Raw genomic sequence first — 24,990 nt, 5'->3', positions numbered from 1 at the left:
ACAAATCCTGCTGTGGAACTCAGTCCGGTTGCTTATTTGTACTTTCATAATATTAATACAGTCTGTCCCTTCTAGTATGTCTGGTACAGCAGGAAATCTCGGGCTTTCTCAGTGCACTGTGTCTTCTAGCTGTTTGAAATAGTTGCTCTTGAAGATTTATGCAAAGCCAGACTTCTCCACAATGTAAACCTCCTGTTTTTGCAGTTTTATTAGTTCATCTAAAATAGTTAAAGCTGCTTCTATTTTTCCAGCCTTTTGTTATTTGACTGTATGTAAGTGAAGTATTAATGGGATAAAACACTGTAGTGCATTTGATTTATTTTTCCTGTAAACTTCTGGAAGCAATTTCCTGTACCAGAGTTGAAACCTGAACTGTTTTTTGCTGAACAGCAGCAAGATTCTTCCTAGCCAGAGTTTTTCCTAATGTAGTTGTTTTTCTGTTTCTCTTAATTTTCTTCATTGCTGACATCCAAGCAGTGTAATTACTAGCCACTAACAGTTTTACTCAAATTGATATTTTTTACTGCCTTTTTTCATACTGAAATCTCTAATCAACATGTTGATCAATGAGCAGCCATCTTGGGTCATCTGTTGCACCTATGTCTGGTCTTGTTGGTATGATGTACTGCTTCAGTTTTTAGGTTTGTATTGCAGCCTTGATTTGTATGTGGTTTATTTTACAGGCAGTATTCTAAAGCTGAAGAATGGTCTGTTTTTGAGTTATTTTTCTCATCCTGTTCTAAATATCATCTATTCTCAAGAATTCCTTTTTGGATTCTGGTAACCTTATATCTTTAATTTTTCTTTAATTGGAAAGGTTGTTGAGTAAGTGCAGTGTAAGCAACATGAAGCAGTTGTTCATCATTCCCACTGCTTCAGTAGACTTTGGCTATCTGGGTTGTTTTCCTGCCTAGGAAGCAAAAAAAAATCCAGCATCAGAAGCTCTAGTTCACTCTCATACTTTCCCTCTGGCTGCTGGTTGGACAGCACCAATCAGATAAATAGCAGCCGCAAGGAAGTGACTTCATTAATTTCTTGCCTAATGAGTTTTTCAGGAGGCATCTATCTACAGCTTCTTTTCTGGCAGATAAGTCCCCACCAAGACACCTTTCCACACAGAATCCATTATCCTATTTAAGATTAAAGCAATTTTTTTTCTTCTAATTTTTGACTAAAAGGTGCATTTTTTTTCTTTTAGAAACCTGATACGTATCTAAATATCCATTTCCTGTCAGGAACAGTCTTATTAGCTTTAGCAGTTTATTTCTTTTCTTGAGTGCATTTCTTTGTGTTAAGTCTACTGATTTTATAACTCTTGAGTTCAGTTGTCTGTGTTTTTCTTGCACAAAGTGTTGAAACTATTGACATTGTTTTGTAGTGCTTTTGTACTTTGGGGCAACTTTTGAGTATTTGTTTACAGCCTCAACAGTGCATGGAAAGGATTATTATACTACTTGTGCATCTGCTCTAGTTTTGGGATCATTTTGGAGTGTAAGTTTGTGTGCTTCTTGTGATCACTTTGACACCTTACCTTTTGATTGACTTTCCAGATTTGCTTGCCAGAAATTAGGCAGCTTCCTTGGTCATAGCACAGATGCTCATTCCTGCTAGTTCTTCTGTTGCTGTACCTAAAAAGGAAAAGTAAGTCCTTGCAGTTACTGCAGGTTCAGTCAGTGCCTGAGCCACTGGTAATGGATGATGTGGCCATTCATTATTTTTCATCTCCACTAGTCTCTCCAAGTTTCTCTGGTGTTGCTTCTGTCATCATGAGCTAACAGTCGGACATCTCCCTTTTTTAATTTCTCCAAATATTTTGGGTTACTAATACCATGATGGGAATGGAGCCCATTCCTAAAACAAAGTATGATTAAAGTTCATAAAATTAGTGTTTTCATTCTTTGATTTTGGCCAGAAGTGCTCTTCCTAGCACCTGCAATGTTTTATTTATTCATTTATTTATTTCCAGTTTGATGACTGGGAGGTTCACTGGGCTCAAAGAGCCCATTTTCAGTGGAGGCCTGGTGAGAAAAGCTCCAATAATACATAGTACAAGCTCCATAATATGAAGTACAATACATAGCGGAAGCAGAAACAAACTAAGCAAATTTTACATACAAAATAGCAAAAAACTAAACAAAAGTTAAATATCAGCTTGGGGAAGGATGTAAAGCATATTTACATATTTAGTGGTTGAGAACAGCAGCACAAGGTTAAATTAATACAGCGGTTTAAATCATCTCAGAATGATATAGAAGTAACATTAGCATGGATAAGTTCTTTATGCATGGATATTAGCAGGAGTTAAATTTAATACAGAGGTTTAAATCCTCAGAGTGTTATAGAGGTAGCATTAGCATGAAGGCAGTACATAGTGTTAATCAATAGTGTGTAAGGAAGAACAAACTTTGTGCGTTATAAAGTATTTATGTATTAAGCAGGTTAGGTAGGTGGAGTGCAATTGCATTTCCATTTTTGGGAGAGGTAAGAATGCAGCAGGGTTTTGAAGTGTTCAGAGTTCTCAGAAATTCTTAGAGATGGAGGGAGAAAATTCCATTTTTTGGCAACTGAAAAGGATAGGAGAAGCTGACCAGTGGGACAGTTTGGTTTATAAACAGAGATTAGATTTTGGTGGGTAGATCTGAGAGGTCTGTTTGGGGTGTATAATGTTAAGATGTTTGTTAGTGTTGGGCATATAGTTGGTTTGAAAATTAAGCTTGTGAGTGGTGATGAGTTGGAGGTAGTCAAGGTAGTTTGGGAGTTCTAGCTATTGCAGCTGGTGGAGAGGTTTACAGTGGTGAGTGGAGTATTTGGAAGTGGTGGTGAACTTTGAGATTTTATTGTAACAGGATTCTAGTTTAGAAGAGATGGAGGAAGATAGGTTGGTTAGTAGGGGAGCACCGTATATTAGTGAAGGTAGTGGTGAGGGTCTGTCTTGTTGAGGAGAAGAGGAAATGGGAGTTTCTGTACAGTATGCCAAGTTTCTGATGGGTTTTCTTTATATTTAGCTGAATATGGGTATCGAATTTTAGGTGTTCGTCAATAGTAACTCTCAAGAAGTTTAGCAAAAGGAACAACTTTTGTAGTTGAATTGGCAAGGCTTGTAATCTTGAAAGAGGTTTTGACTAGGCGGATAGATTTTTGAAGGAGATAATAGAAGGATCTTTGATTTGTTGGCATTCAAAGAGAGGTGATTTTGGAGCATCCAGTTCTCAGTAGTTGAGAAGGCAGTTTGAGTTTTTGTTTGGAGCTCCGGGAGGTTTGATGCAGAGCAAACTAAAGTTGAGTTGTATGCATATTGTACTATCTTAGTGTTAGGAATGGCTGCATGGAAATCCATTAATGAAGATATTGAAGAGCATAGGGCCAAGAATGGATCCCTGGGATACCCCGTTGGGATGGGAAGGAAGGCTGAGGTGCCAATCTTCCATTTTACTGCCTAAGATCTGTCAGAGATGTGTCCAGTCATGACTCCTACAATTCATATGGAGTTGCATGTATTGGTAACGTATCTAAATACATTTGTAGATTCTTTTTTTATAAGACCCATTGCTCCAAATACCTTGACAGAACTAAGCCCTTAAGAAAAGCTGATAAGCTCTTTGTTTCTTGTGATTGGACTAAGAAAGATCAACCTTGTCTCGCAACAAACTATTTATAGATGGGTATTCTTGGCTATTGTTTTTTTGTTGTTCTCATCATGGTAAATCTTTTCGAGATGGTATCAAGATGCACACTGGGATCCTTATTCTCTCTGATGCCGTACTAGAAGAAGTGAACTGTGGAGGAATTCTAGAGGCAGCTACGTGGTCTGCTGTGTATACAAAGCATTAGAGAGTGGACTCCTTATACAGGTCCAGGGCTAGCTTTGCAAGAATCATTCACCAGGGGCTCCTGGACCCTTATCCTTCCAGGTTGGATAAACTTTGGTAATCAACCCAAATAACTAAAGGCTACTGCAGCAGTGGGAATGAAGGTAGTATAATTTATGTATCAACTTACCATAATAACAAATGTTCAAATTCCACACTGCTGCATTAGCCCACGTCAACCATCCCCCTTTCTTCCCAATATCTAATTATTTTTTATCTTCAAAGTAAAATGCTTTTGTGTATTATATCTGATTAGAGGATCAGGATGAGGTTGCATCCTCTTTTTTCTGTGGGCAAGAAAGTCCTACAGTCATTTATTCTGGCTGCTGTTTATTTGATTGGCTGCTGAGTGGCCAGCACCAAAGGGAAGGTGTGGGAGGGAGTTGGAGCTTTTGAAGTAGCCCAGTTGTTGCTTCCTAAGTAGGAAACAAAACGGCCAAAGTCTACTACAGCAGTGTGGAATTATAACTTCTTCTGTTATGATGAGGTCTTATAACTGAATCCTTGATTCTCATGACCTCTAAAAGCATACTGATGGTGATTTTTATGTTTTTTTTTTCTTCTACCTACCTCTTTATGAGATTCCACAAGGCTTTATTTGAATCATTTTTGTTTTTGCCACACGCATGCTTCTGTTGGATTTGGTTAGATTCAAAGGTTTATGTTGTGGCATCTGTAGTGGTCACACTTTTTGCTTTGCCTTGGTTTTTCCTTCGAGTGTTTGGGGGTCTACTAGGGCTCAGTCTTGGAATATCTGGAGGTCATTGTTTCCCATGTTAATTATCTCAATCTCTGTCTTTCCAAGAATGTTTGTATAGCTTTTCATACTACTGTTAAGGTACTTTACAGTTGTCGTCCTTGATCCCTATGTCATCTCTGGGGGTCACATATTGGAATTTGTGTCCAAGGTGCATGCTTCGAGCAGTCAGTCGGCTTTCTTTTCCGGGCCTGGTGTCTGCAGTCATTCAGCCTTGTTACCTACTGAAGAATACAACTAATTGAGCATCTTTTTCCTTGTCATTAATTTTGTAGATGTTTGATAGGTCTCATCTGGACTACTGCAGTGACCTTTATCTGGGGCTTTCAAGGACTGAGCTTGATGGGTAACAATGAGACCAGAATTTGGTTGCAAGGCTTCTTGTAGTGGGCCTGTAGATAAACCCCTCTTATTTGTTCATTGCACTGGATCCCAGTTGAGTATCGGATTAGGATGAGTTCTTGCTTTTGTGTTCAGGATGTACATTTCTAAGATTCTGCCCTCATTAGAGAGTTCTCTTGGCCCATTCACAAGTACTTCTCTCAGATGGTAATTTTCGGGTTCAGACCTGAATCATTGGGATTCCTAAGGTATTTTTTTATCTCCCTGTTGAAATTTTGGCAATCATAATACTGAGTGCCAACATGCAGGAAAAATGCCAGAAATACAGGAGGAGAACGAATATCAAACATCACTCTTCTCTAAACTTCTTTGTAAGGTGGCAAACCCCACCCACCTCAGACTTATACACACTAACTCCAAGATCACCATACCACAGAGGAAAGGGAATATTCCAAGAAATGGTCGTCTTGGAGTTAGTATATGTAAGCCCACTTTTTGAGCCATCCATTGTCAGCATTTCAGGACTTTATGCCACACAAATTGAGAACTGCAGTGGTCATCCCTCTGCACAAGGACAAGCCATCAACAGACCCTAAGTCTGACTAGTGTCCTATGCAAAGCATTGTCATGATTAATAAGGAAATAGAAAACCTTCAAACGCTGGATCCAACCCAGTTTGGTTTAGTTAAGAACAGATCTTGCGTGCTCAATTTGGGGAACTTTGAGAAAATCACCAAGGCAGTGGATGAGGAAAGCAAGACATTTGATACAATACCCACTCTAACCACTACCTTTCTTTCCACTCCACTAACTACCTTGATTATAGCAAGCTCAGATGCTCATAAGCCTAGTACTTATTATACAGCAGAAACTTCTTATTGTAACATTTGTTAATGTCTGTTATGTACTTCACAGCTAAAGATTCTAGTTGTCTACTGATGTACTATGTTCTTCTGTAAATATGTTGTAAGCAATTGCTATGTTAAATTGTTAATCGCTATGTAATCCAATGTAACTGTCTGTTTATTTTAACTGTGGAGCTTTTCTCCCTGGGCCTCCGCTGAAAATGGACCTACATCCAGTCGGACATTCCTGGTCAACAAATGTAAATAAATAAATTATAAACAAATTAATGGATATAAGCATAAAACCCCATGCTATTTGCTGGATATCCAGCTAGCTCTCTGATGGGACTCAAAGTTAGGGTCGGGGATACCACCTCCACAAAGAAGCAGGTCACTCGCAGTCCCTCAGAGCTCTATGCTGGGTCTGTTTCTTTTTGGCATCTACTTTTCTGAACTCGTAGCCAATGAAAGGAGCCTCTGGCTGACCAAGTTTGCTGATGATTACAAATGAGGAGCAGTCATAGAATCCATCCAAGTCACTCACATCCTACAGGAAGGACTAATACCAACAGATGACTGAGTCTAAAGCCACAGCTTAAATCTCATTGCCAGGAAATGCATAGTAGGACCCTTTGGGAAGTCGGCTATCTTAGAAACATATCTCACCCATAACACACCCCTAAGAGTAGAACCAGTAGTCTGGGATTTGGGTACATATGTAGATAGTATCCTGGCTTTCAACCAAAATGTGTCTAAGGTAGTAAGGCAGTCATTCTGTGTTGCTCCGCTTATGAGCAAAGGCATGGCATCTAGGTCAAAGGATGTCATTCCACTGTATTTGTCCTTCATCATGTGCATCACGACTACAGTGTCCCCTTCGGTATGTAGCTGACCAAGCACATGCAACAACTGGAACGTCCTATGCAGATCTCCTCATAGCTATCTGTGTACTCCATTTCCTATAGACATTTGAGGGATGATCTCTGCTTGCTGTACAGGACATCTGTATAAACCTTTGAACCTAAAGCTGGTCCCAACATTTCAGGTGGTGGCTACTTTGTAGTATGTGGTCAAGACTTGGGAATTGCTGCTATGGCAGCTTCATGACCATGACTCTGTACTGCCTTTGAAGGTGCATTAAGATGCACCTCTTTCATAATAGCATTTTGGGACACTTTCTTAATCCAATGTCTTAAATTTTCTTTTAATTCTTTTATTGTCATTCTTAATTGCTTTATGTGTCTGGTACTGTTAGCTGTACTCTTTATTGGTATTTTGTTACAGTTTACTACTGTTGATGTTATCATTGTTTCTCTTTTTGTAGCCTGCGTAGTTTTATAGGCTCATAAATAAAGATTGCAACTCCAGTACAAGTATCAGTCAGAGTAAGGTAAGCCTATTGACTGACAACTTTAAGTCTTAACTACTGATCACAAATAATGTGACCGTTCTGCACATTGAGGCTTTGGGTGGTATACAGGGGTGGACAGATGATAGCTCAGATTTAATGTGTGAAAAGATGAGTTTATGCACGTCCTTTGTGTTTTCAGGAAAAATGCAATACTAGAAGTTGCCCTCGGGAGGCCATATGAGGAAAAAGTATGTGGAGGTTGTAATTACTCTTAAGACTTATGAAGCAAAATGTGGAAGCTTGGTGGTCCTCCTTTATGAGGAAGTTGTGATCTGTTGGAACCTGATACTGCTACAGAAGAAAGGAGTAGAGTTTGGTGCACTGTCTTTTTGTATGCCTGACAAATATTTATTCCATTTTGGTACCGCCTACAGGGCTTAGTAGTACATTTCCAACATCAGTAAAACCATGTGTAGTAGAAGGAATTATTTTTATTTGCCTACCTTTTTATTTTTTACACTCCTGTGTCATCTTCCCACCTCCAGCTTTGCCCATATTAAACACTGCAAATTCATGTGGATTCATCAAAGGTAGAGTGAAATATTTTTTGAATTCATACAATTTGCTGAAATTACCTTGCGAACATCAAAGGAAAGTTTTTGTCGTCCCCCATATGGGAGGACACCACCACACTCCCTGAACTTTTATCAACAATAAGATCACACAACACTGGGGGTAAAGGTGCAAACTCCACTGCAGGCAAATGTAGTTTTGGTGAACATATTTGATGATTTCACGTGCACTGAAACTACCTTCTGCAACCTGACACTTCCCCCAATGACTATAACTACATTTTCCACCTATAGAGAGTATACATTCAAATTGTAATGAAAATAAAATCTGTCTCATCATATTTGAAAAGTGGAAAAGGTGGCATTAATGCTTTGAAGGAAGTGCGCCTATTGGAAGATAAAAGGGTTCTGAGAAAAAAAAATTCTACCAAGGGCATTACATTTACTGTTTAGCAATGAAGCTTTCAATAGCTGCTACAAATTAAATTCAGTGTTTGGTGATAGTGTTGGTGGTTCAAGTCTGATGTTTCAGTTCCATATCCAGAAGGAAATAGTAAGTCTAATGTAGCAGAAGTATGAAAATAGTGTGTGTGTCCCTCCACCAAGATTGCATCTGCTTGAGAAGTCTGTCATGTCAACATGCAGCAGCATCCGTGTGCCAACATACAGCAGTATTCATGAAACTGTCTGATTATGTTGTTTGAGATGTTAAGAAGGCAGGGCTCTGGTAAGAGTTTAATGTATGTGTTAAGCATAAAGTGTAATTAAGGATGATTCACAGTCCACAAACACTGTACACTCACCACATTTTCATTATTTTATATACTTTCCATAGCTCTTTTTTTGCATTTTTTGTTCTGAGTTTAAAGGATTCGGACTTCTCCCTTGTATTGCAAAGACATTTTTGAGCTCCTTATTGTTTGACAAGACACACTTATTTGGTTAAAGCTTGATTATTGAAACTATTTCAGATTTGTCAAACTTCTGTGCTATTGTTTGAAACTGAATATGCACTGCTTGCAAAGGGTGGGGGTGGCTTGATGTGAAATTTTGTACACCATGTTGTGTTTTTTTTTTTTTTTTTTTTTGTGCACTGCACTCTGTTAATTTCAAACTTCATGCATTTTATACTTTTAATCCAGCTGTGACGGGATGAATGAGGGTGCATGTGTTTTGTGAAGTAGCCTGATTACTGTTGCAGCTGAAGTTCTCAACTTCTGTACTGTACTGCTAGGAAATGCTGCACTGTGCTACAGCATCTGTCTTTGTGTTGCTCAAGTCCTGATTCTTGCAGAATAATTATTGACTTTGCCTTGATGTTCTAAAGGTAAATGTGAGCTTGGCTTTCATGAAAAGACAAGGGTAGCATCAGTGCATATTGTCATCTATGAGTTACAGCTGTATTTGAAGGCACCACTAGGATGCTGAGCAGCCATTATGAAGACTTAATAAAGAAAAAGTCATGGTGTGTGATTATGATGCATAAATTAAACTGCTGAAAATGTGTCTCTCGTTCTCTTGCAGTTTTCGTTTAATATGTTTGATCACCCAATTCCACGGTCATTCCAACGTTTCTCAACACAGTATCGCTGCTACTCTGTGTCGATGCTTGCAGGACCAAATGACAGGTCTGATGTGGAGAAAGGAGGAAAAAGTATGTTTGTTTTTCTTAATGGTTTAGCACTTTACACTGTTACTGTTAAGCCAACCTTCTGTTTGCATTATTTTCACCTTTTAATTAAGCAATATTCATTCATTCATTTTTTCATTTTCAAATTGCCTGTTTCATGCAGTTCAGGGCCCAAGGCAATATCTGTCCTGGCATTGAGTGGGTTTAAGGAAGGAACCTTATTCCACATAGGGTGCCAGTCTACTGTAAGGTATGCAGGCTAAAAGGCAGCGTGGAAGATCATCAAATTAGTTATGGCAGACTGTAGGATGTCTGACAAACTTGACTCTGAAGTGCCTGGAAGGATGATGCATCCTCTACAAAGAAGGCACAACTGCCGAGAACTGAACGCAAGAACTAGGCACTGTGAGCAGCATTGTTAACTTTTGTGCCAGTTGTTGCTTTTGTGTGTGTGTAATGTTAGTCCACCTAGAGCAACAAGGAAAGTCCATTTTTAGAAAGCGCTGTCTTGAAGCAGTTAGCACTGTGGCTCAGCTCATAGCCTAGCTATAGTGCTGTCTGTTTAATCTGCACATCCCTCGTGTGTCTATGTGCATTTAGGCCAGCATCTTTTGTTTCTTTCCATACCTGAAGACCTGCCAGTTCATGAATTGACAGGTGTGTGTCTGTGTGTGTGTAAATGCTATCTAGGATTGGTTCCATGCCCTGTTCTTATTTAATAAGATAAAATGATTGTGCCATTTTATTAGTAAACAATGCTAGTAGTATGGTGTGCATCCTGTCATTTTATTAGTAAATAATGCTAGTAGTATGGTGTGCATCCTGTAGGGTGACTGTGTTTGAGGGCAGTCTGCCTGGCCAGTACCGCTGGGTCTGTACTGGGATATTTCTAGCATGTTGTGGCATTCTGAAGAATGCTGTCCTTTGTTTGTGCAAACTGAGCCTCCTAAGTTTAGTTCCACAGCCAGTAAATGCCCAGACACATTAGTTAACATGCAAAGCCTTTGTAAGTTGTGGCATAATTTGGTTGAGTTGCATTCTGGGTGTCCAAGTTCCAAATTAGATCCCTAATGAACTTTGGGGGAGGGGGGTAGGCGTGTAATCCTCAACATAATTCATTGGTGTTCGAGAGTGTATCTTAGTTAAATGTAGCTTGGAGGTGAGGAGAAGTTTTGCATATGGTGGGAGGAAGTCTTGATTATTACAACAGAAGTAGACATTCAAAGTTTAGATCTAGTACTATAAAGGAGAATAAATGGGAAATAAAAAACACTAATGTAAAAGCAAGGTTAACCTACCCAAGGGGAGAATCGTAGACTGGTGTGTAATGGAGAACAGTGTAAAATGTCTTAAATTTGATTGCCTTACAGCACAAAATAAGAAAAAATATTAAAATATCTCTGGAAATACTCAGTTAATACATAAATGTTACGGAAGACTGTCCTTAATAGTGCGGACCATAAGAAAGTGGTCAAAAAGCCTCTTTTATAGACATGCATGGTAGAATTAATGAGAGAGGGGAGAAGAGTAATACTAGGGAAGAGGGGACCTCTGTCAAGGTAAAATAAGAAAAATGTTAAACTGACAGGATGGTAATAGTAAGAAGATACTGGCACTGAAAGAATAGTGTTCCACCAAAAACTAATCTAAAGGGAATTAGATTTGGTAGGAGGCATTTTATTAACAGGAGGGGACTGGAATCTTGTATATATTGATGTACTGAGGAGTCTGAAGAGAGAAGTTAAAAAGAAAAGCGAAATGTTTAAAGAGCTGCATGAAAATGTTTCTGATAGAAGCTGTAGGGAATGGCAGAGAAGCAGTTGAAGTATACCTTTTATTCAGCAAGATATGATAACTGAGCAATAACAAATAGATTTTACAAATGTCAGGGCCATGTTACTGTAGTACACACCCTATTCATTGTTGGATCATACTTGAATACTACAGCATCTTACGTTGTTACATAAGAGAAACTTGAGTAAAAAGTAGAGGGTAGCTAAATTGTGGATTCTGCATTTAATACTGTTCTAGAAGGAGGGGAAATCTCACATTTCTGTTTTTAAAAAAAATGAAATAACTGGCAGCAAAACGAAGGTAATGATTCAGTTGAGACAGGATCTTACAGGCCAGTCTCCATTTTAAGTCATAGCTGTAAAATATGGCAGTAGTGGCTAAGACTGTAAATTTCTGCTGTTTGTGCCTTCACTTGTGGCAGGCTACAAGAATTACTGCATCTAAGACATTTGGAAATCCAAAGCTGACATAAGTATATAAAGCTGATTTAATTATATATATTTTGCTCTAACAGTATCAGTGATATTTAACAATCCTGTGCTGCTCTAAGGTTGTAGTTTTTAACAGTATTCTGCTGTGTTTTGTAAATATTATCTCAGAGTTTAGTTTCAAGGTTTCTTTACTTCTGTTCTGATTGTCTCCATTTTTTGTCCCCGCCCACCTGCCCAGTTGTTGTTGGGTTCCTAAAAGTTGGTAGCTTGTGAGTTGCCCACCTCTACTATAAATTTGGTATTGGACACTCCTCCCAGTCTCATTGCATCAGCACATTCTATTGTGTACAGTGAGATCTTTTGGGAAGGCCCAACCCCTTAGTTTCTTAACTTTGAATTGTCTTCGGTTTCCTCCCTTCCTACTTAACTTTAAAAAAAAAAAAAAAAAAAGAAAGAAACTTTATTCAGCTACTTTTACTGTTTTGTGTCTCTTCCTACTTTATTACTGTATCTTGGTTTTACTGCTTCTTAGTGTTCATTTGCATTTATTCTGCTGCATTTATTACTGCTTGTAGTAGCCTTATTAAATTGTAATTGTTACTCTAAGTGTCTTAGTTTTGGTTAAAGGTCTTTGCCTTCAGGCCAGTTATTTTACATTAAGAAGGTTTGTGGTCTGCACTCTTGTGAGAAGAGAGGGTAGCCTCTGTTCTTCTGAGCTGGGAATTACTGGTGATGGCCTATTGTGCTTGTTCCAAGTGTATTTTATTCCGGTTTAAGCACTTTGGTTCCAAACCAGTTATTTTGGTCTAGACTATTGCGGTAGGAGAGTATAGCCTACAGCCTTCTAAGCTGGGAATTGTTGGTTGAAGGCTCATTGTGTCTGTTGTTCTGAAAGTGTATTGGATCAGATTTAAGAACTTGGGCTCCAAACCAGTTACTTTACATTGGGAGGGTTGTGGTCTGGACTCTTGTGGCAGGAGAGTGTGGGCTACAGCCTTCTATGCTGAGAATTGCTGGTGAATTTCTGCATTATTTAAACTGTTTTCTGCTGTTGTGGCTGTGATTTTATGCACTTTGAATTTCTAGTACTTCTTCATTTTATAGCATAGGTTAGATTCAGACTTGCTGAATCTAGACTGTTGGTATCACTTGAACAATAAAAGCAGCTCTTCACTGAGATACTGAAATGTCTGAGGCATCCATTGCTTCCAACTAACTATAAGTTGCTGTTTTTGCTCCAATATTGCACTTATAATTTGTATTTGCATTCCACTGTATGTTTGAATGGTCTGAACTATTTTTGACGCATTTTACTGTACATTGTACTAATTCAGCTGTAGCACTGCCCAGTTCAAAGTTTGCTATTTCTGGATCTGTTTTGAAACTTCTGAGCATCAATTTCAAGCCACCTTTGTTGGTGAAAGCCCTTCTGCACCATTGTGTGAGGAGAGTGCTGTCTGGGTCCCATCTAATCAAGGGTGATTGGAGTAGAGCTCAGAGAGTACATTCTTATTGGCTAGTTTGAACTAAAGGTATTTGTTTTTCTTGTTTTATTTAAGTCTCGCTTTTGCACTCATTTGCGTGTAGTGCTCCATCGTGTACTGCCACTTGACAGTTACTGTGGGTGGTTATAGATGCAAATGTTTTTTTTTTTTTTTTTTTTGTTTGTTTTTTAACATTTTGCTTGTGGTCCTCCAGAGGTTTCTTGCGGCCCTGCACTGCTGTCAGGTGGAACACTAAGCTTAGCCTCCAGTGGTACCAACACACCTGTCATGCACTAGCCACTCCTAAGTGTGATCTCTTTTCCTGATCATATAAATTTACCTGTCTCTATGGATGGACAATTTCCCACAGTTTCTCCAACCTGCCTGGCCGACATGGGCATCTTGAGTCAGTGTAACAACTGCCTCATGTTCACCGACAACCCTTTACTCCTAGTCCACACAAATACAACATGTGAGAGATGCAACTGGTATTAAGAACCTTGAATTCATGCTCTCACACACCAGTCAGTATATATGACAATGAGCAAATTTCCAACATGCGCACACCACCTCCTACGACACCCAAACCCACATCACATATACCTACATATGTGGAGATCCTCACCAAAAACATACCTAAACCAGACTCCTCCCAAACATAAACATAAGCACTCTACACATACTTCCCCTGCAGAATGCATCACACATAATAGCTCATGCACCAGTTTCTCACCGGTCAAGCCTTTAAGGCAAAACATAAAATCAAACATATTAGTCATAGGTGATTCCATTGTGAGACACACTGATGTCCCTCTCACTGGGCTGGATAAGAAAAAGGCCACAGTCCGCGGTCTGTCAGGTGCCAGTATACGCCGTATCACACATGCTCTCAAGTCTGTCAGCAACAGGTACTGTTATGACTCCATCATAGTCCATTCAGAGTCCGGTATGCCACGAGATGCTTCTTGACTATGGAACCTGCGGATGTCTCTACCTTGGATGGGTCTGGAGCCATTGTGCATCAACCGGCTTCTGAGGGTGTATTCAGACTTTCCACTGTTCGTATTAAACAGACTACTTCATTTCAGACTAAAACTACCGAATTTCTCAGGCCCAGAGTTCCATTCTCAGTCTCCCATGCCAGAGAAACAAATGCTTAGAATGGCTGAAGACCTTATTACTTTAATTAGGGGAAGCCATCCTTCCCCCTCTAAAAGACAAAGAATTGATTTTCCTTCTGATTCTTCAGATCATGAGTCCGATGACTCTGACGGACATACCCTTATCTACCTATGAAGATTCTGATGCAGAGGATTCCATTCCCTCTGCCTCCCCACCAGAGGATTTTTCTTTCGGTGAAACCCTGCATACCCTCAGAGAGCATTTCCGCTGGGAGTGCCAGGACTACCCACAGTCCAAAAAGAGACTTGGGGAATTTTTAAACTTGCCTGAGCACAGGCCTTTAGCTATCCCTCCTGTTCGGGAAATTGTAGATGTCTTCCTGGAATCTAGTTTTACCCCTGATACTTTGCCACCAGCTCCTAGAAAACCTGACAGGTACTACAGAGTACCGGACTCTCACAAATTATTTCTATTTAAGAATCCTACTGCAGATCCAGAGACCATTTCCCAGGGACCTAAAGGCATTAAGGCTACTACAGCCAAAAACCCTACCCCTTCGGACAGGGATTCTAGGGCTTTAGACAGATGGGGGAAGAAGGTATACACCTCTGCTACTCTGCTACTCTTGCCATCAGGGCTTTAAATTGCCAGTTTCACATGTTGAAGTACCAGCAACATATTATGGAACTAATTAAACAAAAAATGATGTTGATTCCTGATTGTGCAGAACAGTTTTACAAGAGTTATTGCATTCTGCAAACCAAGTTGTAAAACATACTTTGCAGTGTGGTTTTGATGCTTTAGAAGCATCTTGCAGGGCTGCTGTCTCAGAGTCTTTTCTTAGAAGGCATGCTTGGCTAAAGGAACAAATCTTATCATACCATGTCAAAGCAAAATGACTAGATGCTCCATTAAACCAAAAACATTTGTTTGGCACTAAAGCAGAAGTAGTTCTTAAAAAAGATGAAGGAAAAAGCTAAATCTATACAAACTGTTAAAGATTTCTTACAGGTACAGCCACCTAGATTCAGTAGGCATTGGCCTTCGAAAAACTGGTCCTTTCCAGTCCCTCTCAGACCTTCTCGATCCAAACCCAGGGGCAGCAGACCACCAAGACTACAGTCTCTGGGTATGCACAGATCTAACAAAATAGAGTTCTCCCACCTCAAAAACAGGGAGTGGTAAGCCACCATCCTATGGAAAAAGTTCACAATGACTTGTCCCTCATCCTTCCCAGCCTTGTCCAAGTACTTGCACCCCTAGAAGGAAATCTTGCCCTGCATCCAAAAAACAGGGAGTACATTACCCAGGAAAACTTGCCCTGCATCCAAAAAACAGGGAGTACATTACCCATGACAGATGGGTCTTAAACATTGTATCCCAGGGATACAGATTCTACTTTCACTTATTGCCAACCCCAAGCAGATTGCCAGACCTCCCCTCAAACCAGTGGGCAGAGGCCCAAAAGCAAGTACTTTCTCTTCTCAGTATCAAGGCTATTCAGCCTGTTCCAACAGAGCGAAGGGGACAGAGTTTCTACTTCAGACTGTTTCTGGTGGCCAGAAAAGAAAACTCTTGGAGCCCTATCCTGGATCTGTCAAGTCTCAACACCTTCCTGGTGGTTTTAAAATTCAGAATGCTTGCTGTCAACAGCCGCTTCCTAAGCTAGCCAATGACTCCTGGCTGTTCACCCTAGACTTAAAAGAAGCTTGTCTGCACATCCCCATAAGGGAATCTTGCAGGAAATATCTACGTTCCAGGGCAGGCTCTATGCACTATCAGTTCTCTGCACTTCCCTTTGGCTTATCTACTGCGCCCAGGGTATTCACCAAATGCCTGGCTCCAGCCATTGCATACTGCAGGCAGAGAAACATTCAAATTTACCCATATTTGGATGATTGCCTGATTCAAGTGGACAGTCAGGAATTACTACTTCAGCACCTGACATTTGTAAAGAGACTTCTAACTTATCTGGGGTACACCATCAACGAAATGAAATCACATCTGGTACCCAGCCAAAAAATTGTATTCTTGGGAGCAAGCTTGAACACAACTTCCCAGATGGTGTTCCTCACTCCAGAAAAACAGGTTTATTTGACAAACTACTTCAATCTACTGGCCACCCAAACCCAGCTATCCGCAAGAAAAATACTGCAAGCCATAGGGTTCATGGCCTCTTGCATTCTACTAATTCCATATGCAAGACTGCATATGAGGAAACTTCAGTGGTACTTAAAAAGTCTCTGGTGTCAACAGTCTCAAGACCTGGAAACAATGATTCCTATCATTCCTTGCCTAAGGAAAGAGTTACTTTGGTGGGCAGAGTACCACCACAAGGGATTCCCTTTCACTCTACCCCCTGCCCCCCAAACCCTGACAACAAATGCATCAGACTGCATGGGGGGGACTCATGGCAGGCAAATGCATTCAAGGCAAATGGAGCCCAAGACAGATGCACCTGCATATCGATCAAAAAGAAATGTTAGCTGTACAGAATGCACTGACAGCCTTCAAATACCTTTTATCCTTCCAGGACAACTCTTGATAAAAACAGGCAACACCACAGTTATGTGGTACATCAACAAGCAAGGGGGGAGCTCATTCCTACCCACTCTGCAGGTTAGCCATGGCTCTGTGGGACACAGCCTTGAGCAGTCGAGTGTACCTGCAAACTCAATTCCTGCCAGGCAAAGAAAATTCACTGGCAGACGATTTAAGCAGAAATCTAATGGACCCACACGAGTGGAAACTGGAACCAAGCACATTCAAACTTCTAATCCGCAGGTGGGGAACACCAGAGGTGGACCTCCTTTGCTTCCCCCCCCCCCCCAAAACCATCAATTGAGCAGATTTTGCACTGGAATTCCCCACAGCCAAGCAGAAGAGAAGCTCATGCCCCCCCCCCCCCACCTTTGAACCTGCTGCTACAACAGAGTTAAAATTCCTCTCTTGGAAAACAGCCTTACTTCTAGCCATCACTTCAGCAAGAAGAGTGTATGAGTTGCAGGCCCTTATGGCTGTGGAACCCTTCATTATCTTCCATGCAGACAGGGTTTCCCTCAGGACTAACCCATCATTTTATCCCCAAGGTGGTATCCAGTGTGGCTTTAAACCAATCTATCCATTTAACCACCTTTTTTTCTAATCCTCAGAATAAAGGGGAAAGGATCCTGCACTCCTTGGATGTGCACAGACAGCTTGGGTTCTACCTTGACTGGACTAAACCTTTCAGAAAATCTGGTCATCTTTGCTACAGGGGCAGATGGCAAGGCCATTTCAAAGCAAACCATCTCCAAATGGATAGCACACTGCATCCATTTCTGCTACAAACACCATGGAAAACCTACCCCACAGGGGATCAGAACCCATTCCACAAGGGCTACCTCAACTTCTACAACATTTCTCAGGGGGAGTCCCTGCCAGGGACATACTGGAAGCTGCAACCTGGAGTTCTGTACACACCTTCACCAAGCATTACTACTTGCCTATTTTTTCTAAATCCAGAGCTGGATTTGCAACAGCAGTTTTACAAGGCCTGCTAGCCAGCCCCAACTCCTCTTGAATGCCTCCACCCTTCCTCAGCTTTGAGAATCAACCGAAGTATGATGACTGCAACAGTGAAACATGAAGACCATAGTACAATTGTGTACACTTACCATAAATGTAGATGTTCAAGTGTATTCACTGTTGCAGTCCTGGTTACCCTCCCTCCAGCCCCCTGACTTATCTATACATTTTACCTATCCTCTTTTTTGGCCATATCTTATGGCATTGGTATTTACTTTTTACTGGAGGTGTTCCACACCATGTAATTGCTTCCTATTTTAGGGGCTCCTAACATCTGGGGCAAGAAAAACTGATGTAATGGCATCGGCTGCATGTTTTATACCCCTGACGTCATGGAAGAGGCAACAGCATCCAACGTAGAAATCCCAAGACTGGTATTCGGACCGACTGAGGGTTACCTGCAGGCAGATAACCCAAGTGTGATGACTGCAACAGTGAATACACTCTAACATCTACATTTATGGTAAGTGTACATAACTGTACTTTACCTACCTATCCATTCATCCAGATTGCGTTTAAGTAGTTTAAGAGAAGTACTTTGCAACAGGTTTTTTTTCCTCATAAAGTAAAGTGATTTTCTCTGATGCACAGAACATGTTGGGAGGGACAGATATATATGCTGTAAGAGATTTAGATCTATTGAATGAGTGTTTATGCTCCCTTTGGACTTGCTAATATACGGTAGGTCTGACACAAGTTCTTTTGATGCTCTGTACACAAGGTAGAGATGGCTGCTCAATAGCCTGTATGACACAGAGAAGAGTGACAAGGCCAAAGACTTAGAGACGGTCTGCATAGTTTTTATGACTTGTGTTTCTTAGGAAAACATTGCAGGTGTTTCAGTGGTGTCTCTTGTTTTGGGTATACAGCTCCCTTTAATATGTACTTTACAAGTGATCTGATAAGTGTGACCTACAGTAGAATGATGACATCCCTAGACCTGGGCACCATACACTTAGTAACAAGCTGTGCAACAAAAAAGTGCTTTCTTACAATATTGGGTAATCTGTGATCTTAGGATGGTTTATTGTCTACATAGGTTCCCAGGTCCCCAACCACCAGATCAGATTTTCAGGGGTATGTTTTCAATGTGAAAGTTGCAAGAAACGTCTTGCTTGGCAGAGGATATTGCTGTTACATATTTTGATATTCAGTTTTAGTCCATGATTTTGATACCAGCTATTAGCTTGGAAGGGCCCTCTTGGAAGATCTCTGTGTCCTCTGGAGAGTTTGACAGCACCAGGTTTACAGTCCTCTACAAACTTGATAGCCGTGAACCCTTAACAGTAGTTTTGGCCTTTGAAAAGTAAATGCCAGAGGAGTGGCCCAAGGACTGAACCCTGGGGGTCGCTGCTAGTGACAAGTGTTTCTGAGGAGATAGAACAGCCCATGCTAGTTTTCTGTGTTCTGTTCATGAGCCAATTTGCTATCCGTTGAGTTATATAGGGATCGACATTTAGCTGGGATAGTTTACCCTACAATACCAGAGTGTAGGTGGTGGTGATTAAATACCTTTGCATTATCTAGATATGCAGTGTCTACTAATTTGCCTTGTCCATTGTTTAGTAACCTTCTTTTAGTTAGGCAGGTTAAATAGGCAGGATCTGTACTTCAGAAATCCAAACTGCCATGGGTTGAGATTTTCTAGGTTACCCATGTCCGTATTTATTAATGCCATAATGATCCTTTCCATATCCTTATAGATGAGGTTTGTCAAATTTTTAGGTTTATAATTTTCTAGGTCCATTGATGCCATTCCACCTTTGTGCAGGGGGATGACAGTTGCTGTCATATAGTCATCATGCCCAGAGCTTGTTTGGAGGTTGACATTGAATAGCCTTTGTAGGGGTCTGACGTCCTGGCCATTAAAGCAGCCTGGTATGTTAACTAGCCCTGTTGAAGCCAGTAGTGTTCTAGGCCTTGGATAGTGCCTTGAGGATTACTGCTACTTCATGGGAGATTTGAAGGGGGGATGTAAATGTAGGTATGATATCTTGGAATATGGGAGGTGAAGTTAGAGCTAAATGTATCATACATTTTATTGGCCACGTTCTCTGGGACAGATTATGTGGTATCATTTCCTGTCAGCTCGATACAGTACATGGCATTGTTTTTTAACATTTAAAAAAAGGCTTTGTGGTCGCCCTTTTCCTTGGTAACAATTTTTACCTCTTGGGTGGCTTTGGTTGATTTGGTCAGGGTTAGGAGTTCTCCATTAAGTTTGTAAGAACACCCCCCCCCAATCTTGAGAGTTAATTACTTTTCATGCAGTGATTTTTATCATAGAGCCTGATTTTATATTTGGGTCCCACCATAGGGGTTTATTTTCAAATTTGCCATTGTATTTACTTTGGGGCAGGGCCAGATACATCTGTAGCTATGCACATGTACATAGAATGTGGCAGTTCATAGGTGTGTACTAGGCTAGTGCCCCTGGAGCCTTTACAAGCCTAGCCCATAGGATTACCCTGGCATCATGCCACCTGACCTTAGTTCCCAGTGCCTGTGTCTAGTAGAGCCACTGGAGTGATCCCCAGGGGGAATTTTCTATTTCCCATCCCCTCATCAAGATTTCTGTTGAACAGGGCCAGTGAAGTGCTCTGTTTTGAGATGTATGGGAAGTCTATTCCATAGCATGGGCAGTCTCTGGGTTATGAACCTGTCCCTCCAGCATATTCTGTAGATTGTGGTAATGAGGTTGAGGTCTCTGGAGGGTGTGGTGTGGAGGGATTTCTTTAGATGTAGCATTTCTAACGGAGCTGGTCAGACATGGCTTTGTAAGTCAAGCAGAAATCTCTAAGTAGGTGGTATGAGACAGAATAGTTGGAGTTTGTCTGTCCATATAGGACAAGTGTTTAAGGCCTAGAATCCTCTTTGTGAGGTACCTTTGCAGCCTCTCCAGTTGTTACAGGTGTCTAGTGAGGTACATGCCAAATGGGGCATTGTACTCTGATTGGCTAATGAGGGAAGAGTAGATGGAGACAGTGACTTCTCTCTTCCTGGATGCAAAACTCTACAGTAAAGGATTATACATAAACATTGGGATTATCGAGTTAGAAGGGGATGTTGAATTTAGCCAGGTTATCACTCCATTTCAGTAGATTAGCCTTGGCATAATCCATGAATACTGAGGTATTGGAGGATGCTTCTGTCTTCAGTCTTGTGAATGATTTGTAGTCCAATTTAACCAGGGAGAGATTTACAGTTAGTAGGGAACAGAGGTGTCCCATATTGATGACAAAATCCTTAATTTTATTGACCCTGTTTGGGGTGCAAACTAACTATTCCAGTGCATTTGTATTGATAAAGCCGAGAAATCTCTGGGCATACATGACCAGGGATGTAGAAGTCTAAAAGTTAATGGAGAAGTAGTTGAAGTACCCTAGGAGAATGGTGTTTGATATAATGCAGAAGGACTCCGTACTAGTTAGGAAGGAGGTGTGGGCTGAGGGGAGGTCCTGTAGTTAGTCATGATATAAGGCATCCTGCTGATGGTAAGTATGTAGATGTAGTATGTATGTGGATGTAGAGGAGTTCCACATCATTTGTCTAAGTAGTCTGGAGGTAAACTGTTTCTTTTCAGTTCTGGCGACATCGCCATCCCTTTAGTGCTTTCAGCTAATATAATTGGCCTGAATGTATGGTAGGTATTGAAATCCTGCAGGGATGGGTTGCTTTCAGTGATTTTGCACCTGGTCTCTAATGATGTATATATTGATGTTTTCCAGGGAAAGGAGTACTTGTAGGGAGTGGAGTTTTTGTTAAGGCTCTTAGCATTGGGAGTAAGTTAACAAGGAGATAAAGTACTTTGTCTGGGAAAGGAGAAACACTGGGGTGAAATGGGATACATTAGTGCTACCCATAGACGGGAGGGGTAGAACTCCCTGACCTGAAACATTATTATGGGGGGGGGGGGTAGAACTCCCTGAGCTGTAACATTATTCCAAAGCTACAGAAGTAAGATTTGTGTACCTAACCTCAGAATGACGTCCTGATGTGGAAAAATGAATGAGCAAGGAAGTAATCCTTAGGGAGAAAACAGGATAGTGTTGGTCACTATTTGGAAAAGTGGATACAACTAAGCACATGGAGGACTGGTACATTTGAAGGCAAGCAAATTTATTAAACAAGAAACAAAAGAATTGATGCGGGTTACAAAATGTTGCATTAAAATCGGAGTGATGTTTGTCGAGCATTTAGATATGCTTACTAGGTAAAAAAAAATTGGAATATTTGTGTGGAAGTGTTTTTGTAGCCTGGTGAGATGACAGAAAATGTTCCCAAACATCGATAGTGAATGTTGAAGATGTGCAATGGGTAAAAAACAGGATCTGGAAACACATTTTTTGGCAGGATTGTTAGGCGCTTATGGCATTCAAGAAAGACTTGTAGGCGCCCATTAGATTTAATCAGAGGGTGGTAGTAACAAGAAAATGGTATCAAGCTTGGGACATGGTGTTAGAAAAGCTGAGACATTGCAAGGCATAACAAGTTGAGCTTACTAATAGCAAAGAAAGCAGTCAAAAGGAAATGGGAAACAAACGTTAGACCAAAAAGTGAGGATGTAATAAGTCATGAATACATTGAAGGACAAAGAAATGAGAGGAATTACATGAAGGAGGGGTAGAGCAGTTTTCAGTAACTGGTATGTATGAGACCAGTGAATGCTAGATTAATCTGGGCAATAAGGAAGTTTTGGAGTAAGTGGAATAACTCCATGTTAAATAAGAGTGGAGTATGATTTTAAAATCTTACGTGTAACCTATTTAATTGCTGAACAATACATTCTTTATTGAAAGTTTGTATTAGAATGGCTGCAAAGTAATTTGTTTAACTTTTTGTTCTTTGTAAGTCATGTTGTAGTTCTTTTAAATTTACTGAAGTTACAAAAATCATAATAAAAGTTCATAAAATAGAATATCGGTTACTTATGAATTGGGGCATTCATTTTTATTTTATTGCATGCATTATATCTAAGTTGCATAAATAGCTAGACTGGACCACAAATCCAGTGGCCATGCCCATCGTACCCCCTTTAGTCATTCACTGGAATTGTTTAATGTGTATTGTTTATTTTTGCTCATGAAATAGACTAGAGTAACCACCTAAAATTAATTGCTGTACATGCAGAGTTAACAACAAACTTCTTAAATGGTTGCCACTTCATAAACTGCTGCACCTTTCCAAACGGCTCGCATAGAAGCATTGGTAAAGAAATAAAGCTTTGACATGCACTGCTGATCGGAATATAGTAGTTGTTAATGTTGCGTCACATAAAATGAATGTACATGATGACAGAGGGAAGGTGGTTGTAGCCTGCAAACTGTGCACATTCTCATGAACTGTTTTGTCTAATAGCCTGTGATGAAAACCAAAGTTGAAGTGACCTTAAAAGTGTTTGGGTCTATGTTCAGCCATCAAATGGAAAAACTGCCGAACGACATTACATCGATCAGCATGTGGGAGGCTGTGCCCCCTGCCCCCACTCTCTCCACTAAGTCAGAGATCACACTACAGTGGGGAAAGGGCAAGTTTCCTGATCCCTACCATAATGCAATCTTACTTGGACAGCTTGATGAACAGCATGTTCGATGAGACATGTTGTTCGATGCTTTTTCCGTTTGATGGCTGAGCATAGACCCATAGTGTTTATGGTTGTCATTGTGCTGGTAATGTAAATTGTGTCCCCCACCTTCCTTGTATCCCATTTTTTAGTCAGTGTGTTTGTCGAACTATTTTGCTACAGTGTAGTTTAGTCTGCTAACATATAAGACTTTGCTTTTGTGGGGGATGTCTGTAAAATGGTACCTCCATTCAGAGTGAAAGCATGTTCCATTGTCCTTTTCTCCAGCCACACTTGCCTGTATGTCAGTATCTGACTTCACCTGAGTTCAGGATCATTAAAATAACATGGAGCTGTGTTGCTTCTTGGCAATTAGGTTTGCCGAATTTTTATTTTATCGATGTAACTTAATTTATTATTATTTTTGTTGGCTTGAAAGGTCTTTTGCCTGAGAGTAGTGTGTGGCTCCAGCCTTTTTCCTGTTATGTGGAGAATGTACTATACTGTGTCAGTGCCAGAAATAAATACAAGTATGGCCAGCTTGCTTCTGAGAGTATTTTATGCTAACAGTTTGCGGTCTAGTGAACTCGTGACCTGCATAAAGACAGATGCTTATCCCTTCTGTGTATTTTGGGTTTTGATGAGAATGCAGTACTGTCACTTTTTTTTTGGTGAAATGTACTTGGAAGTGTAACAAATGTGACCATTTTTTCTTCTTTCTTCACAGTTATTATGCCACCGTCAGCACTGGATCAACTCAGTAAGTAGTATTTATTATAGAAATAGTAAAATGAATTGTTGTTCCTTTGGCTCTTCTGTTTCATTTGTCTTTGAAGCACTGGCTGCTGATATCATATCTTTCTGAAGGTGATTGTACATCTCTAAGTAAATATAAAAGTATGTTAAGTTTTGATTAAAACATTGTGAACATTTTCTACTGCATTCATGTCAAATATTTTTTATTAGACTATTTTATATGTCGTGTAGGTAGGATGAAGGATGTCTTTACTTCTAAAGTAATATTTTGTTAGTAGTTGCCACAATGTACATATATTATTGATCAAGCTAAAGGCACCTTTGTCACCCTTTGGTAAATTTTTTTTTTTTTTTTTTTTTAATATAGCCTGGCAGCCACTTGGCTGTTCACTGTGACTCTGCTTGTTTATTACTAATGGGCTAAGAGCTGATAGTGGTGAAATCATCATACAGGCAACTATCAACAGATATTTCCTTTGTATCTTGACGCACCTTGTGTGCTGCATAAGCACTTGAAGGTATGCATGCACTTGGGGAAGATGTTGCTCACTTCCGCAAGTAACATAGCCCCTCGGGGGACCCTGATCCTTGAACAGATGTTCCCCACAGGTGATGTGTTAGTGGGATATATGATGCCAGACACACCTACCTTCATTCCCCCTTTTACTGTTTTTGCTTATTTTAAGCACATTTTGTGGAAAAGCTTGTTTATTTTGTGGGACTTCATGTTTTATTGGGGCAAGTGTGTTCTGGGACTGTCCTTGTATATTTTGTTTGTAAACACTATTTTTGACTGCTTACCTGTTACCAACTTGCTCTAGCTATTTTAAGTGGGAATCTGACTCTGTTTTCAGCAGAACCATGGAACAGCATTCCGGTCTCATGGTTCTACTTTTCTCAGGACTGA

The 24,990-nt window shown here is 40.3% G+C and overlaps 1 protein-coding gene across 1 annotated transcript in view; it reads left to right on the top strand.

Moving 5' to 3' along the window:
* Positions 1-24,990, top strand: part of UFD1 (ubiquitin recognition factor in ER associated degradation 1) — a 145,685-nt gene that overhangs the window by 49,760 nt on the left and 70,935 nt on the right. The window contains exons 2-3 of the mRNA XM_044068779.1: positions 9,261-9,390; positions 24,055-24,087. Of these exons, the coding sequence (XP_043924714.1) occupies positions 9,261-9,390; positions 24,055-24,087 (163 nt within the window). The remainder of the gene's footprint in view (positions 1-9,260; positions 9,391-24,054; positions 24,088-24,990) is intronic.

Source organism: Protopterus annectens, chromosome 4.part0 (assembly GCF_019279795.1).
Source record: "Protopterus annectens isolate FY-2018-M chromosome 4.part0, PAN1.0, whole genome shotgun sequence".
Lineage (NCBI taxonomy): Eukaryota > Metazoa > Chordata > Ceratodontiformes > Protopteridae > Protopterus > Protopterus annectens.
The sequence above is the reverse complement of the archived record's forward strand: the minus strand, read 5'-3'. Positions and strand labels throughout refer to the sequence as shown.